The sequence below is a fragment of the Lampetra fluviatilis genome, chromosome 26 (genome assembly GCF_964198595.1).
Source record: "Lampetra fluviatilis chromosome 26, kcLamFluv1.1, whole genome shotgun sequence".
NCBI classification, from domain to species: Eukaryota; Metazoa; Chordata; class Hyperoartia; order Petromyzontiformes; family Petromyzontidae; genus Lampetra; species Lampetra fluviatilis.
In genome coordinates, this window is record NC_136300.1 from 1,110,722 (window position 1) to 1,129,733 (window position 19,012).

The following is a 19,012-nucleotide window of genomic DNA, read 5'->3' on the forward strand; positions in this document are numbered from 1 at the left end:
CCCCCGTATAGCCTTAACAGACTGTAGGGGCAAGTGCTGTTAGCGAGCACCTATGAAGGCCGGAACGGTACACGAGGGGGTGGGTGGGCCAGCACCACGCCCGACCGCCTTTGTCTCCCCAGTGGCGATGTTTACACATCGCACCAGGTACTCATTTGAGGCTGAGTCAACCTAGGGGAGGCCCAGGACCGGTTCAGATAATCGTCACTGGTGTTGGCCGTGAGCGGGAATCGAACCCGGGTCGCCAGGTTCATAGCGCAGCGCGCTAACCGCTACACTACCGCTCCCCACACATACATACACATACACACACATTGGCACAGCAGTGGACTGACAAGAGGCTGCAAATAGCTATTTTCTAAAAGGACCACACAGCCAATCATTCCTGTGGTAATCAAATTGCCTGGTACACTCCCCCTGATCTTGTTTGACCTCGCAAGCCATGCAGAGTTGAGGCTGGATAGCCACTGCAGCGTAGTGTAGCGGTTAGTGCACTGCGCTATGAACCTGGCCACCCGAGTTCGATTCCCGGTCACGGCCAACACCAGTGGCGATTATCTGAATCGGTACTCGGCCTCCCCTAGGTCAACTCATCCTCAAATGAGTACCTGGTACGGTGTGTAAACATCGCCACTAGGGAGACAAAGGTGGTCGGGCATGGTGCTGGCCGCCCCCCCCTCGTGTACCTTTCCGGACTTCGTAGGTGCTCGCTAACAGCACTTGCCCTACAGTCTGTTAAAGCTATACGGGGGACCTTTGTCTTTTTGTGTGTACGTGTATGTGTGTTTCTTCGTCATTGTTTTTTCTCCCCCACCAGGCGCCAAGCCCTGGTGCAACATGATGGCCTTGCTGAGCGAGCGAGACAGCGGCGATCCCGAACTCCTGGTCATCGCCATGACGGTCATCAACAAGGTATCGGCGCGGTCGGAGTAAACAGAAGCCGCCCTGTGGTTTTCCAAAATCTTCATAATGGCCGAGGAGATTATGAATGTCAGGCAATTAAAATGTCCAGCACTGCCGCTCGTTTGCATGGAATATTCACCGCTGCTTTGTCCGTATGTAAACTATGTACGTATGTACGTACGTACGTTTTTTTTATTTCACACCGTACGTAGCCAACCGTGCTAATTGGAAGTGCGGGGAAAGGACAATCAACAATCTACATACAAAGAGCAGTTGGAAAGAAATTAGTTTTAAATTTATATTTAAAAGTGCATAGCTCCAGTGGCTTCCTAATATCGGAAGGAAGAGCGTTCCAGACGGCCACAGAAGCGCGCGATGCAGTGGCCGTCTTTGTTCGGTGACCAGCCAAAAGCCGCTTTGAGGATGACCGGAGTTTGCGTGAAGGTTTACGCCAAGGCTGTAATTATAATATATATTCAAATATGCTCAAAATGTCCCCCCCCAATATATTGCTATAAAATAGATTTCTGTTTATATGATTGTGGTTATGGTTGTACTTTATTAGTCCCGCTCACGGCCAACACCAGTGACGATTATCTGAACCGGTCCTAGGCCTCCCCTAGGTCGACTCAACCTGAAATGAGTATCTGGTGCGATGTGTAAATATCGCCACTGGGGAGAGAATGGCGGTGGGGCGTGGTGCTCGCCATCCACCCCCTCGTGTGCCGTGCCGGTTTTCATAGGTGCTCGCTAACGGCACTTGCCCCTACAGTCTGTTAAGGTTATACGGGGGATCTTTGTCTTTTGTTTTTGTGTTCACCCGTGTCTCCTTGCCGAACAGACACTGGTGTCCCTGCCCGATCAAGACTCGTTCTACGACATGACCGACTGGCTCGAGGCCCAGGGCATGGAGGACATTGTGAAGAACCACTTGAGCACAAAGACGTCCAACCCAGAGTTTGTGGAGCAGCTGCACGCCTACGAGGTTCGGTCGCAACTCTCGCTCGGGTTCCAGGCATCGTCAGGACCGGTGCAAAGCGGCGTAGCGGGCACAGCGTGCGGGCTCGCAATCACTCTTTCAGGTCGAGGGGGCGGCTCTTGGGGTGCCACGGTAGTGAGATGTTAACTGCCTCGCCTGGTATACAGGAGGTCATGAGTCTGATTCTGACCCTGACGCCTGTTGTATGTTTGGAGTTTGCCTGTTCTCTCTGTAGTCGCATGGATGTTTCTCCGGGTCCTCCGGTTTTTCCCTCCACATTCAGACACATGCCTTGAGATTATTTAGCTGCGATACATTTCCACTTAATAAGCCACTTCGTTGAGCTGTCATTTGTGGCCAGATCACTTCCGACAAAGAGCTTTTTAGCTCTATGGGCCTTACCTGCTATAATAAAAAATAGTAACAATAATAGTTGTAAAAGGTTGCGAGTTCAAATCTGGGTTTGGCGGACTGATTGGCTGGTGCACCGCCTTCGTTAGAAGTCAACGGTGGCGATTCCACATTCGCCACATTCCTGCGGTTCAGCGATCTTGTCAGGAGATGAGCTCTTCCCTGTGTGTCTTTGAGTGGAACACCACTTTGCATATTTTAACAAAAAATCAGGACGAGTGCTTCCCAACTCCTGACCTTGTGACACGTACAAATCCCTTCTATTCATTGCTAAATTAAGCCACTGCACACTGCACGCACCTAATGTTGTTTGGCAATCATAGAAAGTTGAATCCAGAATCTCAGCATCGCCGGCTCCGCGCCGTGACCCCCTCGTGCCGGGCCGCACGAAGAACGAGTGAGTGGAATTGGCCTCAATTGCGAAAAGCCTCCTCCGACTGCCTCTTTCAAGTGCCACGGTCCCACCGAGGGAGACGGTGGAGAACACGAGCATGAGGATTTGTGTCTGTGGTGCCGTGCGGCCGCCGGTGTGCCGTCCCGGCTTGTGTGCCGTCGCCCCCGTCGCCGCGTTCGCGCTCCGTCTCGGGCCGCCCCCTCGCCGTTGACGGCCGTTGCCCCGCGGCGCGGCAGACGGCGCTCAACCTGGAGGACGGCGAGGAGGAGTCGCGGCGGGAGCGGCGCCGACTCACCCCCGGCGGCGACGCGGACTCGGTGGACCGCGGCGCCCGCGGCAACCGTCGCCGCTCGGGGCAGCTGCCCGCCTCCCCCTCATCCGCAGCCTCCCTCAAAAGCCTCCCCGCCAGAAGCCACCGCTCCGAGGCCGCCCCGGCGACGGATTCTGCGTACTCGTCACTGCCGGTCCCGATGTCGCCCGCCAAGGACTACATCGGCTCGCGCGTGTCCGCCAACGGGTGCGTAATGGGGGATGTGGTGGGGGGGAAGGGGCAGCGATAGTGGGGGGCCTTCCCAAGTTGTGTCAGCGCGTCGGGTGGCATTGAGGCGGTGGCGGCTCGTTATTCGGGGTCGTTGGTGCCCGGGCCCTCACTCGTGACAAAAGAAAAATGAAAAGGAAGAATTCTTTAAGACATGCCGGCTCATGATATCATGATAACGATCAGAAACTGCATACACCCACCCCCCTCACTGCCGCTCTCTCCCGTGCTGCCTGTCCCACCTTCCGCTTCCCACTCCCACTCCACATTTTCCCAGGCCCCGTGGCATTCCACGGATGTACACATGTATGTTGAACTTCCGCACCGTACGTAGCCAACCGTGCTAATCGGAGGTGCGGGGGAAGAGCAACAAACTAAACACAAAAAAACAGTTCTCGAGAAAAATTTGTTTCAATCGAGATGATTTGAAAGTACCGTGCTCCACTGCCTGACGCTGCGTTTGCCGCACTGAGGTTCGCTGTGGCAGCCAAGACATTTTTCCCCGATTAAAAAAAAAAACACCGTGGTGATGCTGCTGCATTGTCAATGGTGTGCGCAAGTAATAAAAAACTGAACACATTCATCAAGAACACTGCCTTAAAAATATATATTAATATAAATAACAAGCGAATTTACGAGCAACGGCTTTTTTTCTATGCACGATAATTCCCTCATTCCTCCTATCTCAGTGGCCAAAAGCGCCTGTGTGGAGGCAACCTTAGTTTCTCACCAGGAAGACGGGGGAATAGGCGGCACGAGACGGGGAGCCGTAGCCCAGAGTGAGCGCTATCCAGGATGTCGTGTGAAATGCGACCCGCCGTGGGACGTGCGACGGTCCGTGTGTTAATCGGCGATCGTTTCCGTTGCCATCCTGATGCCAGAGCGAATTTGCTGGAACCCGTAGAGAGGACTTGGTTCGTGAGATTTTGTTTTGCTTAGTTTCTTGAGTTTATGACCGCAGTTCACTGCTGCGGTTTCTTTTGTTTTCGCACCTGAATGTTTTCAAATGAATTCACACCTGCAGATCTTAACTCGATCGGGAAGTACACTTTACCGAAAACTGATTCGGCGGCTTATTTCGGAAAACTGCTTCCCAAATTAGGAAGTTGTACCACATTAATTAACCGTTCAATTTATCGTTCCATCGAGAATAATTTCCCTTCGTCAACAAGGAAATTCCCGAGCATAATTTGAGTTTCCCACAGTCTAATCACTTCACTGACGGGTCCACTTTTAAGGTGACACTCTATATTTCTTGGCACGGTCGCTACGCGCAAACCCCTGCCGTGCCAGTGGCAAGCGCTCTCAAGCGGTCTCGAGCACCTGCGCTGGAAATGGCCTCCGTGGGATTTCACGCCAATCCGCATCGTGGGGGCCCCTGGACGCTGAGCCGCCATGCGTGAGAACGGAGCGCGGAGATCGGCGACGTTCCCTGGCTCCGGCGACATCGTGCGAAACGTATGCGCTTGCGCTCAGGGCCCTGGGAGTCCTCATGGCTTTTGAAACCGAATCCTTCTCCCGAGTCTCCTTCATAACCGGAACGCGCGGGGCGGACTTCGGCGGCAAACGATGCGTCGGTTCATCGGTTCATCTTCTTCCTTCGTATGGCATGTAAGCAACGGTTTGTGTAGATGATGTCACAGTTGAATGTTGAGGTGCTTCAACCAGGAGACGCTGTGCGGATTGCAGCGATTCCGCCAGGGAGTGCGCCCTGGATGATGGCGCACTCATCGGGGAGGCATTTGATAGTTTGCGCTTCACCACGGTCACAGTTTGGCGATTCTTTCCATTTATCCTTAGGCTCGTGTTAAATGCGTCGATTTGTGTGTACGTATTCATGTTCTTTTGAATTATGCCGATTCACGCAGAAATGCTTTGCGGGCATCAGAGGTATAGTGCAGCCACATCCATCACACTTTCTCTGCCGCACTTTCTTGGCTCCAACGTCACTGTTCCCACGCTTTCACAAAACCGCGCTGACCAATGTGCTGACCAACTGTCATGGAAGCTTCCCCAGCAGTGCATTGACGAAAATCTGTATACGTACAAATGCTGATGTTACATTTGCGCTCGTAAAATGAGCAACACTTTTCCAAAGAGACGGGAAGAAATAAGAAATGCTACAAACAGTACGGTGAAAGCATGGACGCAACAAATCGATGTTTCAATTGCATCACGGCCCTGGATCTACGACAGTTCACCGGGGAGATGACTCCTCACACCTTGAACGCCTTCCTCGTTGGAGTTAAGATCGGCTCGCTAAGATGCTGGTCGCGCGTGCGAGTTGTAGATGTTGCCCGCAAGCGAGGAATGTTTGACTGTGCGTCCAAACAGGCAGCCCCTGCGTGGATCACGGGTGCCAACAAACGCTTTCGCCTTCAATTTTTCAAATGCTTCTCCTCTACATTTTAAAGATAGCCACGGCCACACGCACCAGCCAGACGTGCTCACGGCGAGCGTCTGCTCCGCCCCTGCCCCGTGGTATTGCAGGCAGGCTGTGGTGCCCCTTTGAATGGAAAGCTATTATTTACCTACCTTTTAAATACGCTGCATCTCCTACCACCCCGCGGGAGACCTATCGGCAGCATTCCCGGCAAACTAATAACTTCCGCTGGGTTCGCGGCTCGCCGCTGCCGACTTGGCAGAGCGGGTTTCTGCGCTCATAACAGCCGTTGCTTTCGGTGAAAGAGCAGAGTGGCAGGATTTAAAGCCCCTCCGATGATGGAGTTCACGGTTTAATGGCCAGCGTCTTAACGTCTGCCTTGTAGCCCTCTGCAGACCCATTGGCCAGATTTATTTATTACGAGCCGTGCCCTGGAGCGCCGTTTGGATTGAGGGCGCATCCCAACCGCGCGGCATACGAGGTATGGTTGTGAGGTCGCCGACGGATTTTCATTGGCTTGTTTTAGCATGCTGAATGCACGCGGTTTATTTTGTTACGTGCCCTGTGGCTCTGTCGTTGCCATTGAATGCGGTATTAAGTTTCATATTGCTGCTGCTGACGCCGCTAGCAGGCGTGTAAACGGTTGCGTGCGCGGTCGTGCCGCCGCTCCCAAGGCGTGCGTGCTCGTGCCGTGCCGATCCAAACGAGCGTTTACATTTTTCCGTTTGCGCAGGAGGCGGTTTTTTGACAACTCTGGCAGCGTCGAGGCGGACGCGGCGACGGAGAGGAGCAGCCCGGTGTCGCGGCGGCCGCGCGAGTCGTGGGCCACCCGAGGGGGGGACACCCAGGGGGGGGCCACCCAGGGGGGGGGCACCCAGGGGGGGGGCAACGGGCGGGCTGCCGTGTCCCCCGGCGTCGCGGAGTGCTTGGTGGACGGCGTCCCCGCTGCTGGCGGGCCGGAGGGCCGGTGGAGGGGGGCGGCCGAGAGGAGGCTGCCTGAGCCGGGGAGCCCTCTGGGAGCAGCGCCCTGCCGGAATGACGCACAGCGGCAGGGCTTCAGTAAGACCGCCGTCGCGTCCTTTGCTCTCGTTCTATTTGTGCGCGTGCAGTTTTATTTTTATTATTATATATATTTTTTTTTATTCCCATGCCAGAACATTCCCAAAATCAACGTGCGCCCGAGTCGCCATGTGTATTTCGTTTGCGCAATAATTGCTTACAAAATACATGAAAATGTGGTCGTTTAAAGCCTCAATTTGCGTTTAAAAATCATATTAAATGATCAGCCTGCTTTTGTGCTTAACAGCAATCTTGTAAATGAGTCTTGCTGACGGGCATGAGGTTTGCGGGACTGGTTATTTTCCACACCTGAATGTGAGTTTCTGGTGCTGCCCTCTTATAATATCTGCCAGCCCTGGCGCTGGTCAACGCCCGTGCACTCGGCCTCGCTCGGCTCAGCCCGAGCCTCGAGGTGCAGAGAGCTTGAGGGGGTTCGTGCTGTGGGACTATTACGTTTTTGAGTCAAACATCGCGCAGGAAATCTACTGCCAATTACAGCTGTGCGTGTGTGTGTGTGCGTGTCTTTGTGTGTGTCTGCGTGTGTGTGTCTGCGTGTGTGTCTGCGTGTGCGTGTCTTTGTGTGTGTCTGCATGTGTGTGTCTGCATGTGTGTGTCTACATGTGTGTGTCTGCATTTGTGTGTCTGCATGTGCGTGTCTTTGTGTGTGTCTGCGTGTGTGTATCTGCGTGTGCCGTGCTGGCCTTCAGCACTTGCCCCAACAGTCTGTGAAAGGCTATACGGGGGATCGTATCTGCGTGTGTGTGTCTGCGTGTGTGTGTCTGCGTGTTTGTGTGTGTGGCTCCGAGAGTGCTGGACCGCTGGCGCAAAGTTGCAGTGATTTTTTTTTTTCGTTTTTTATGATTCAAAACGTTTTTACGAAATGTGTACACAATGTGCCTTGTTTTAAATTAAAATAAAATGTGGTGCATGCGTATTAATTGGAGCCAGAACGCTTACAGCTTTAAGTTGTTTTAACGTTACCTTGCAAAAAAAAATAAACTCCGCGTGCAAAACAATGTCCCGCAGCAGAGCAGCCAACTTTGATCCCTAAAAGGCCGCGGAGGTTTTGAATAATAAAGCCGTCGTGTGGGTCACCGGGAGGGATTGCGTGAGTGTTAACTAAGGTGGCTTGTCGGGATATTTGAATGGGTAAATTATTGACTTTGTGTTTATTACGAAGGGGGGAAAAGTCAATATTAGATTAACACTTTTAAATAAGTGGCTTTCTTGTGATACAGCTTAGGCCTGTTACAGAATTGGATCGTTATCTTAAAATGTATATCAGCAAAATGTCATTTCCTATTTCTTGAAATGGATTCTCCAGCAGTTTTCTCTCCTCCTTTGAAGATCATTGTAGCGTTTGACTCTCGAGACGGGAGATCGTCGCCTCACAATCCCCCCCCCCCATCCCCTGCGTCGCAGATTCCATCACGCGGCCCCGCGATCTGAACACGGACTCCGGCCGGGCGGGGAGACAGGCGGAGGCGGACGAGGGGACGGGCTCTGTGAGCCGGGGAGACGTGGCGGTCGCGGGTCGCCGGCCAGGTGACCCGCCGCCCACTTCCCCATGTGGCGCTCCTCGCCAAGCCTCGCGGCAGCCTCTCGCGTACATCGAGGAGTTATCTCGTTTTTAATCAGAATCGTTATTTAGGCGGCAGGAGGAATCCGGTGAGCCGTGAAGCTCTTTTTCGGAGATGTCCAGTATGGGCGCGTCTACTTGCAACTCCGCTCGTTCGTGGAGGATTGCAGCGATTTGAAGGCTGCCGTCGGAAGTGTGTCAATGTTGCCGTGGGGGGGGGTTGTTTTTCTGTCTCTACGACGCGTGCGCGCGAGTCTCCTTCGTAGCACGCGAGCAATCATCGACAAACCTCCTGCCGGATGAATAGGTCAATTGTCAACGCTGCGTTGCGAATCTGGAACAAAACAGTGCTGCGGGCCCAGCTATTAAGTGGATGGCTGGAGCCATGTGGGTGGGGGGGGGGTCGGTGGGGGGCATGTGCCGGAGCGTGCGCTGGCGGGCGTCTTGCGCAACACGTGTGCCGAGTGGGGAGAAGCTGTAGTAGTAGCTACACTAACTCTATAGCAGGGTGTACTGGCTGTAGTAGTAGCTACACTAACTCTATAGCAGTGTGTACTGGCTGTAGTAGTAGCTACACTAACTCTATAGCAGTGTGTACTGGCTGTAGTAGTAGCTACACTAACTCTATAGCAGTGTGTACTGGCTGTAGTAGTAGCAGGGCCGCTGTCCCCACAGAGCAGCGTGCACTAGAACACCGTAAACAAAGATAATCGCCTCTTTCCTGTCGATTGTTTAACAAGTCGTCAGAACACCGATTACATGAAATACTTCTTCTTGCCCTTGCGGTAAACCCTGCGCAGGAGCGCGCTCCCCGTTTCTAACTGAGGGCGATTGTTCCTGCGATCGCCCGCGGCTCGGCGCTGCACTCTTGTTTACCTTTTCCGCGTCGTGATCTTTGACCTTGGCCGGGCAGCGCTTGCGGCTTGATGTCCGAGTCACCCGGTTGAGCGCGCGCACAAGCGACCGCGAAATATTTACGAGATATTTTTTAAATTTTATATTGTTTTAACTAATGATTTTCCAACCGTGCTGACGCGGAGATAATTCTCCCGTTTTGAAATGCCCAGCAGTGCAGAGGGAACGGGAAGATGGGAGCGATCCCCTGAGCCCGATCTCCGGCCAGAAGCGGTTTGTGCTCGACGTGCTCTACGCCGGCAAGCCGGCGGGGCCGGCGGCCGCCATCGGGGCGTTGCCCGGCGACCGTCGGCGCGGCGAGACGCCGACGGGCTCGCCGAGCCGGGACGGGGCGCGCGCCTCCCGCCCGTCGTCCCGGACGGACGAGGGCGCGGCCTCGAAGAGCGGGAGCGAGCCGCGGGACGGGCCGGCGTCGCAGCACTCGGACAAGGCGGAGTGGGACGACGCCCGGGGGTCGCCTGGGGACGGCACGCCACGCAGGAGCTCGTGGAAGTCGGGCGAGGCGAGCAGCCCGGAGCCGCGCTACTCGGCGCGGCTCTCGGAGAGCCGGCCGGAGGAGACCCCGACCGACCCGCGGCCGCTGAGGATGAGGAGGAACCCGGCGCGGCTCTTCGACGAGGAGGACGAGGAGGTGAGGAAGAGGTGCGAGGCGGAGCGGAAGGCGATCCTGGAGCGGACTGGGATCAAGGGAATCAGCAGCCGCATCGCCACGCTGCAGAGCTCCGACAGCGAGACCACCAGGGTGAGCAAACGCCGCGTGTGGGCAGCACCGTGACCGTATGCTCCGGATTATACGTGGCCCGGACGGTTTGGTTCATCCCACACGCACACCTACTCTTTACAGCTGTGACCCAACTTAGTGAGAGACCTGGGGTCAATTACAATTGTAAATGTGCAATTCAAAATGAACGGCAATCGCAATGTTGTTTGAGCTGACGATCCTGCTGTAACTGGACCCCGGGTCGGCTCAGAGGGGAGCTTCACACCGACGGTGCTGACTGTTTTCGTTGCAGGCAAAGCCGACGGTGGAGAAACCAGAAATCCTCACCAGCGTGCGAACCCAGGTGGGAAAGTTTGGTTTGCCGCCCGCCGAAACTCCGCGCTCGCCCACTCGCGTGATCCGTAAAACCGAACCGGCGCCCATCTCGGAGGCGCTCGCTCAGAGGCACGGAGCGCACGAGGCCAGCTCGCTATCCCGACTCGAGGAGGACCACACCTGGGACCAGCTGGCAGTGCAGCCCAAGGTGCTGCGGATCAAGGACATGGACTTCACGGACCTGCGCGACGAGGACGACAGGGACGTGCTGCGGCTGGAGCAGCAGGCGGCCCTGTCCGCGTCCCCCGTGCCGATGCCGCCGCCCCCGCACGACGGCGCAGCTCCGCCTCCCCCCCCTCCGCCGTTGCTGCTGGGCTCCTCGCCGCCGCCTGCGATGGGAAGGAGCGAATCGTCGTGGCCGAACGCCTCTCAATGTGCGGCGAACAGCTCCGAGAGTTCGGCTCCACCGCCACCGCCACCACCACCGCCGCCACCGCCGCCCTCGTCGCTCGCTCCTCCCCCTCCTCCGCCACCCCCCATGCCTGGAAGAGCGCCGCTGAACGCCCCCGTGCAGGACTCGATGAAGAAAGTGAAGACCGTGCGCTTGTTTTGGCAGGTACGTTTGGTTGTCTTTGGTTCTTCGTTCGTACGCACGTTGCACGTTTTTTGCGGAGCTGTGTTTGTTGCTTCGGAGTGGTCGCCCCTTGATGACATCACCAAGCGATTACAGGTGAATAGCGCCGCTCAGTTTGTCTAGTTTGCCGCCTTTAATTTAGTCAACTGTTGTTTAGTCCTCATTGTGGCATCCATCATTTTGTGTGGTGGCTGAGTGCCTCATCAGCAGTGTTGGAATGATTTTGCTCGCGTCGATTCCATGTCACGATTCGTGGTCGTGGCTCAATTCAAGAATGTATTTTATTCCTTGTTTTATATTCAGCCAGATGGCAGCTTTGCGGGTTTTACACGAAGCCATTACGGTAGCGCATTTTCGAATCAAAATAAATCGTCTATCCTAACGCGCGAAATTCTATGGATGCATTGGGAGCATAGTAATCTCGACGATACATAGGAGCATTTCCCATTGGCATGACCTTGAAAATTTTGAGATTATCATCCACGATCATCATCTCCCAATCAATCGATTATCGTCAGATCCCACGGTCCCACAATGCGCGAGGCGCTTCTGAGATCGCCGCTGCGCGAACGAACTCCGGCCGTTGTTCCCGAGCCGTCCGGCTTGAGCGACCGGGGGTCGGCGCTGATGGCGCCGAGCGTGCGGCCGAGGTGAGGCCGAGCGGCTGACCGACCGCGATGCGCGCGCCGCCAGGAGGTGCAGTCGACGCGGCTGAACGTGAGCAGCGCCCGCTACGGCCGCGACACGCTGTGGAGCCAGCTGCAGCCCGTGGAGGTGGACGGCTCCCGCCTGGAGCACCTCTTCCAGTCGCGCACCAAGGAGCACCTCTCCAGCAAGGTGCTCGCACACTCACGCTCGCACGCTCACGCTCGCACACGCACGCTCGCACACGCACGCTCGCACACTCACGCTCGCACACGCACGCTCGCACACTCACGCTCGCACGCTCACGCTCGCACACGCACGCTCGCACACGCACGCTCGCACACTCACGCTCGCACACTCACGCTCGCACACTCACGCTCGCACACTCACGCTCGCACACGCACGCTCGCACACGCACGCTCGCACACTCACGCTCGCACACTCACGCTCGCACGCGCTCACGAGGGCTCACGAGGGCTCACGAGGGCTCGTCATTGCGGTATGTTTCGCATTGCTGATCGTGTGAGTGCCAAACACGATGATTCAACCCCCCCCGCCGCCGCATGCCTTTAACCTTTGACAGGCTGTCGAGGCAGTGACGTTAGCGAGCAGCGACTAAGGCCAGCTTGATGCTCGAGGGGCGAGTGTAGTAGCGTCACGCCGGGCTGTCTGCCCCATACTCACATTTACTTAACACCTCAGGGTCTCCTATAAGGGCGAGTTGACCTAAATGGGGAGTCCCCGGACTGTTTACATATTTGCTGGTGATGTAAATTGAACTCGGGTTCATAACGCAGTGCGCGAAACGCTACGCGACCAACCCCCTAGGACACAAAGTCAAAGTTCCCCCGTGTAGCCTTAACAGACTGTTGAGGTGAGTGCTGTTAGCGAGCACCCATGAGGGTCGGCACGGCACACGAGACGGTGGGTGGCCAACACCACGCCTGGCCGCCTTAGTCTCCCCAGTGCTGGCGTTTACACGCAGGACCAGGAACTCATTTAAGGCTGCGTAGGCCCAGGACTGGTCTAAATATTAGTTGCTGTTATCGGTCGCGGGCAGGAATCAATCTGATCACCGAGTTTGTAACTCGGTGCGCTAACCACGACATAGCAACCGCTCCCCACCCACCCACAAACGCACACAACCGCTCCCCACGCACACCGCACGCGCTCGGGGCTGCCCGCAATCCACCTCGCGTTCTCCCCCCCCCCCCTGCCCTGCCTGCCCCCTACCCAGCGCCTGATGAAACGTCTCCACCACCCGTTGCACGCTCGCAGATAACCACGACCGACGTGAAGAAGCAGGAGCTCATGCTGCTGGACCACAAGAGAAGCAACGCCATCAACATCGGGCTCACCACACTGCCGACACCCAGCATCATCAAGGCCGCCATCATCACCTTCGACGAGTTCGCCCTCAACCGGGAGTGCGTGGAGGTGAAGACGCGCGGTGCTCTCGCCTGAATTATGATTCTGTTGTTAATTAACGTCGCCGTAGCGGGATGGTAACTATCTCGCCTGGTATGCGGGAGGTCCTCGGTTCGATCCAGAACCTGGCCCCTGTATGTTTGGAGTTTGCGTGTCTCTCTCCCCGTGGTCGCGTGAATTTTTCTCCCGGTTGTCTGGTTTTTCCCTCCACATTTAGAATCAACGTCACGCGTTCAGAGTATTTGGCTGCTATAAATGTCCACGTGATAAGCCGCTTCGTCGAGCTATCATTTGTGGCCATGTCGCTTCTGACAAAGAGCTACATAGCGCATTGGGCCTTACCTGGTTAAAAATATAGTAATCGTAGTAGTGGTGTGTAATTGTCATTGTTAATTGTTATTATTGTAATCACTGTTGCCGTTGTTGCCACATCAATGTGATCCTTGTGCCGTGTGTTGCTCGGTGCAGCCGTGAGGTCTCTCCGCTATCCTTGGCTAAGCGCTCTGCTTCTTCTCAGGTGACACTCACCTCTCTCAGGTCGGGTTCACCGCTCTCACCGGCCTCTTGCGACTTCTCTAAATCCACGTCTCGTGCCATCGCCGCTTCGCGGGCTCCCTTCTCACTGCACCGCTTTCTTCTGTCTTTAATGAGCGACGAGATTTTTCTGACCTCTGTCGACCACGAAAATGTGGAAGACTAGGCCACACCTGCTCGAGAGGGCCTCTCTCATGGCTCCCCGTAGTGGACGCCCGCCCTCCGGCGGTGACGCGAGCAAGCGGCCACACAGGGTCTGTCTCCTCACCTCTCCGCCCAGGTGGCTCAGCGGCTGAGCGAGCGACCCGCAACCAGATTGACCCGGCCAATCATCCTACCGCGGTTGATAAGTTCCACTACATTCGTAAATCAAGAGTGGTTGCCTTATTAAGAGACTTGTACCTGCTATGAAAAAAAAAATTATACCACTGGCTCAGGGCTCTAAACTGTAGATGTTGACCATCTCACTGCTCGTCTGAGCAGGAAATCAACTTGATGTTGCCGATGGACCGTGACGCGCGGTGTCCTCACACGCTATGGTGTGTGCGTGATGCTCGCGGTCTTCCTCCACCACACAGTCCATGAGCGCGAGAGCTCATCGACTGTCGGTACTGTCTGAGGTGGCGTAACTTTAGCCGTTCCCATTTAGTTGTGCGACCATTAACAGTGAATCAGGTGGTAACCACTTGAGATGAGCAGCGTTATTAAATAATTCCATTCTTGTTTGCCGTATGAATACAACGCTATGACTCACGTTTTTTTGTACCTCAGCTGCTACCAATATTTGCTCTGGCTCATGGACTAACACTGCCATTCTCAGCTCTGTCGGTCATCAACCACCGCACACGGAAGCCGCTGGTAGTTTTTCACAAAAAATAATATAGCGATGCGTTAGTGGCCCCCGTCAATCGCGTTTCATCCCATGCGCCAGAAACTTCTCAAGATGATGCCCACGGACGAGGAGAAGCGGAGGATCACGGAGGCGCATGTGGCGAATCCCGACATGCACCTCGGCTCCGCCGAGCACTTCCTCTTCATGCTCTCCTCCATCAGCGAGCTGTCAGCCCGCCTGCAGCTCTGGGCCTTCAAGCTCGACTACGAGGCGATGGAGAAGGTGAGGCCTCGCTCGGATCTCCCAGAGTCCGTCGCCGGAGGAAGGTCAACGCAGCAGTTTTGAGCGAAACGTCGTCGCGCGTTGACGTCGAATTCGGTCGCGAGAAGCCTCCGGCCCACCGGTGAGGTCAGAATCCGATCGACACATTGGCAACTTTGTAAGTAAAATCTCTGTCAACGTGACAATCTACAACCTTGTCGGGTGGTGGAGGGTTGACAACACGAATTGTGGCATAAAACGAACACCAACGTGGATGATGGTGAAGGCACAGGGTGAGTTCTGCGGTTCCATGGTGTTCATCGTCGGCACGAGATCACACCGCATGGCAAATAGACCTGCATCTCAGTTGAGGTTAGACGAAGCAGCAGTCATGGTCCCTACAGGCAGGCTAATGCCCCAGGTCACTCTTGCCAATGGGACTATCCTAGTCTGATGAGTTATCTTACCTGGTTAAAGAAAATAAACTTGAAACTATATCCTACTCCGATGGGACAATTAATACTCGCCCACAGTGCGACTGTGCTCACCAATGTCAAACCATCGATCACAAGTACCGCACTGCTGCTCGCTTCAAGCCTTCAACGGTAGAATTTTAGATATACGTCATGCCTGCGTGCGAGAGTTCATAGGTGACTTTGTGAGTCTGCGTGTCTGGACGTAAGTCTAGGAATCTCCATGGGAGTCTATTTATCGAGCCATGGGCCACAGAAGGAATATCACTGCCCACTTAAATACTTGGCGAGCAGCATTTCAGATGTTCACCATGCGGCCTCTCCCAACGCCTCGCACGCTGGCTCACTCTCACCAACCTTGGCCATCTCCCCCACCATGCGATAGAAGCACACGGAGTGCGGAAGGACGTGTAAAGTGGCGTCCGTTGAGACTCATTGTGGCCATTGTCTCAGGTTTAATAATGTGTGGTTGAGATAAGGAAAAAAAATTGAGTGTTTATATTGGAATATATATATATATATAATTATTTCCTAAGTTTGTCTCTAATAAGGCAACATTATGGAATTGAACACAAATTATTTGGTGAACATTTTCAATTCAGGCAAGGCGGGGACCGCTTTTTATGAACGTCCCCAACTTAAGCTGCCGTTGGGAAAGCTGGCTGGACTGTGGAGCAACACAAATATCGCTGCAGAGGAGCGTGGCTTGAAAACCCCAGGACGTGCGCCGTTGATGACGCGTGTCCACCCTTGCACGCGCTGCAGGAGGTGGCCGATCCGCTGATGGACCTCAAGGACGGGATCGAGCAGTTGCGCAAGAACTACACGCTGAAATGCATCCTGTCCACACTGCTCGCCATCGGCAATTTCCTCAACGGAAGCAGTGTAAGCGGTTGGGAAGCTAGCGTCTGTTGCGGACATTTAACTCGCGGGCTCAAGAATGGACAACGAGCCCGCGGGCTCGTGTTGTGAGTGACAGAGTATGGCGGTGTTGTACTTCTTGTTGCATGCGTGTTCGCCCGGGGAGCGCGAGTGCAGCGGTAAGCACGCTGCGCTATGTACCCGGTGACTCGTGTACGATTCCTGCTCATGAACAATAAGGGTATCGAATTTCTAAACCGGTCCTGGGCCTCCCTTAGGTCGACTCAGCCTTGAATGAGTACCTGATGCAATGTGTAAACATCAGCACCGGGGAGACAAAGGCGGCCGGGCATAGTGCATGCCACTCACCCCCCTCGTGTGCCGTGCCGCTCGCTAACAACGCTTGCGTCAACAGTCTGTTAATGGTCTTTGTCTTTGTGGTGGGCCGTGCAGGCGAAGGGCTTTGAGCTCTCCTACCTGCAGAAGGTCCCCGAGGTGAAGGACACGGTGCACAAGCGCTCGCTGCTCTACCACATGTGCAACGTCGTGGTGGAGAAGTTCCCCGAGGCTTCCGACCTCTACTCCGAAATCGGAGCCATCACGAGAATAGCAAAGGTCAGAGGGAAGTGCCGGTGGTTTGTTTGACCTGCTGGGGTTTTTGTTTGCTCGCTCCTTCCCGCGCTCACGAAGGACGCGAGTTTGTTCAAGATGATAATCTCTGACTCGGTAAAGCGGCGGGAATTAAATGATGAAGTGGTTTTCCGTGGAATGGAAATGCGTGGCATTGAATTAGCATTGAAAGTGTCTGGTCGGAGTTTCTGCGAGAGTCTCGGACGGTATGTGGGGGTTTTACAGACTCGGGCAATACGGGGGATCACCCGTTATTGAAGCGTGCTCTCGAGTGTAGCAAGTTGCTGTCTCAGACCGCTCAGCGACGACTGCACATGCACAATAACAGTATAATCCAGTTGATTTCACTTAATTTGAATTATCCCCACTCTGAAATTTTTTCATGTTGGTTTGATTGATGCGTGACAAAGTCTTCACTGAACACTCTTTGCAGGCCAGTGTCAGGTGTTCTCGTGTGGGTAGAGCGGTCCACAGCAGTGACTTCGGAAGTAGTTCTGTTATGTCATCTTCCGGGGTCGTCTTACAGTTCAGCGATATACTACACAGCTCGAAATGGATATTTTTCATAATCATGACATTAGATAAATGGGGGTACATTTTAAATAATTTAGTAAAATGCTGACAACAATGTTGAGTTCTTTGCCACTTCCACATGTTGCCTGCCACCCGGCACCACCAACACGGAAACAGTTTTGGGTAATTGGCAACATCCCAAACAACCACCTGATCACTCGCTGATCCCACCTAAAAGCAACTCATGGATTGAATTCCTCGAAAACAGTGGCCCACGTGAAATTACATCCGCACGTGTCATGGCAGATCCACGCACCATGGCCTTCACGTGTGGAAATTCACAGAAATCCCATGGTGCAGTTGCAGAAACATCGACCAGACCCTTGACCACACAGCAGTGAACTTTTGAACTCTTTGCGAGACCATGAGCCTCTCTCTGAGTCTCTATGTGATTCCGTGAGTAACGACTATCAGTTGACAATAGCCACTGAACGCCACGTGAGTCTTTGTGTCGATATGTTATTCAACGTGAATCTGCGAGACCGCAGCAGTGAATCATCGTGAACTCTGAAAGTTCATCTGAGGCACTGGAGGACTGCACCACACACCAACTGTTATGGCAGTTTTCCAACTTGGTAACAATCCAGACACGCAGACTTCCGCGTTGATATTTATCTAGCTGTGCGCGAGAGAGACCAACGCTGCGTGTGTGCATGTGTGTGTGCATGTGTGTGTGCGTGCGCGTGTTGTTTCAGGTCGACTTTAACCAACTGGCGGAGAATCTGGCGCAGCTGGAGCGACGCTGCAAGGCTTCGTGGGACCACCTGAAGGCCGTGGCCAAGCACGAGGCGCGGGCCCAGCTCAAGACGCGGCTGTGCGACTTCCTGCGCGACTGCGCCGAGCGAGTCGCCGTCCTCAAGGCCGTGCACCGCCGGCTCGACAACCGGTAGGCGACCGCGCGGCGCCCGTCTCGCGCAAGCCGCGTGCGTCTGTCGGTGCTTCGCGCCGAGGTCGCGACGTCTTAATGCGACGTCTGAATGCGACGGCTCCGTCGTCCGTCCGCCTGCCAATAGGCCCGTAAAGACGGCGAGGCTGTGTCGCTATTGGGGATCGGCGGGGTAGACAACTGGCTACATTGTAGAGACCAGTGATGGGATAGCAGCCCAAGAAAGGAGCGCGCTGATGAGGACGTCCGCCGGGGAGGCGGCGTGGTGAGATGAGCTCGCGTGCGGCGGCTCGATTGCTGCATTGCGTGACTGTGAGCGGTGGTGACGACTTGGGGAGGCCTTCATCCAACGGTGGATAGATCATGGCTGATTGTAATGATGAGCGATGTTTGTGGTGTCCGGGAGTATCGGTCTTGTGTTCGAAACAATGCTGTTGCGTAAGTAGCAAAACATTTTGGTAAACTTCCTTGCCAAAAGACCTCTATCATTTTTTATTTTAGCCAAATGAGTTTTTGTAACATGGCATTGCTGTAATGAGTTTATGAAGGAAAGAGAAAAAAGGATGCTTTTGAATGTTCAAGATGTTTATAAATCAACTGAATATGAATTAAAAAATGCTGTAATTTTTTTTCCAAACATTCCTTTGTATAGATTAATTGCATCCTATCACAACAGTACATTTGTGCCATGAGCTATCGCACTCTTGCAGGTCCCCAGTGTTCAGAGTTCTTTTGTCGCCCCCCCCATCATTTTTATTGCAGGGAAGTTGCCATGCCACAGCAGTTCGTACGCTGAACATGCTGCAGTTTGAAACGATGGTGCAAGTGTTGTTGTTGTCAATCCCACTCATTGCCTCGTTCCACCCAGCCGTAATAAATGGGGGTGCACCACAGTGATTCGATCGGTGGGTCGCGTGCGATGGGGCGACGCATTGGTAATCCCACCTCGACGAGCTAGTGGGCCACATCCGCGGCGCTCGCTCACCTCGAGTGGGCCGCAAGCTTGACACCGTCCCCGTGCACTCGTCGTGACCCCCGCGCGTCTCGCTCGGCACGCC

At 54.5% G+C, this 19,012-nt stretch overlaps 1 protein-coding gene across 1 annotated transcript in view; it reads left to right on the forward strand.

Annotated features, from left to right (window-relative positions):
• The window catches only part of LOC144941944 (FH1/FH2 domain-containing protein 3-like), a 62,210-nt gene that overhangs the window by 38,784 nt on the left and 4,414 nt on the right, over positions 1-19,012 (forward strand). The window contains exons 9-21 of the mRNA XM_078868482.1: positions 818-912; positions 1,745-1,888; positions 2,924-3,204; positions 6,342-6,667; positions 8,090-8,212; positions 9,314-9,903; positions 10,175-10,813; positions 11,525-11,668; positions 12,755-12,913; positions 14,370-14,552; positions 15,770-15,889; positions 16,319-16,480; positions 17,764-17,954. Of these exons, the coding sequence (XP_078724608.1) occupies positions 818-912; positions 1,745-1,888; positions 2,924-3,204; positions 6,342-6,667; positions 8,090-8,212; positions 9,314-9,903; positions 10,175-10,813; positions 11,525-11,668; positions 12,755-12,913; positions 14,370-14,552; positions 15,770-15,889; positions 16,319-16,480; positions 17,764-17,954 (3,157 nt within the window). The remainder of the gene's footprint in view (positions 1-817; positions 913-1,744; positions 1,889-2,923; positions 3,205-6,341; positions 6,668-8,089; positions 8,213-9,313; positions 9,904-10,174; positions 10,814-11,524; positions 11,669-12,754; positions 12,914-14,369; positions 14,553-15,769; positions 15,890-16,318; positions 16,481-17,763; positions 17,955-19,012) is intronic.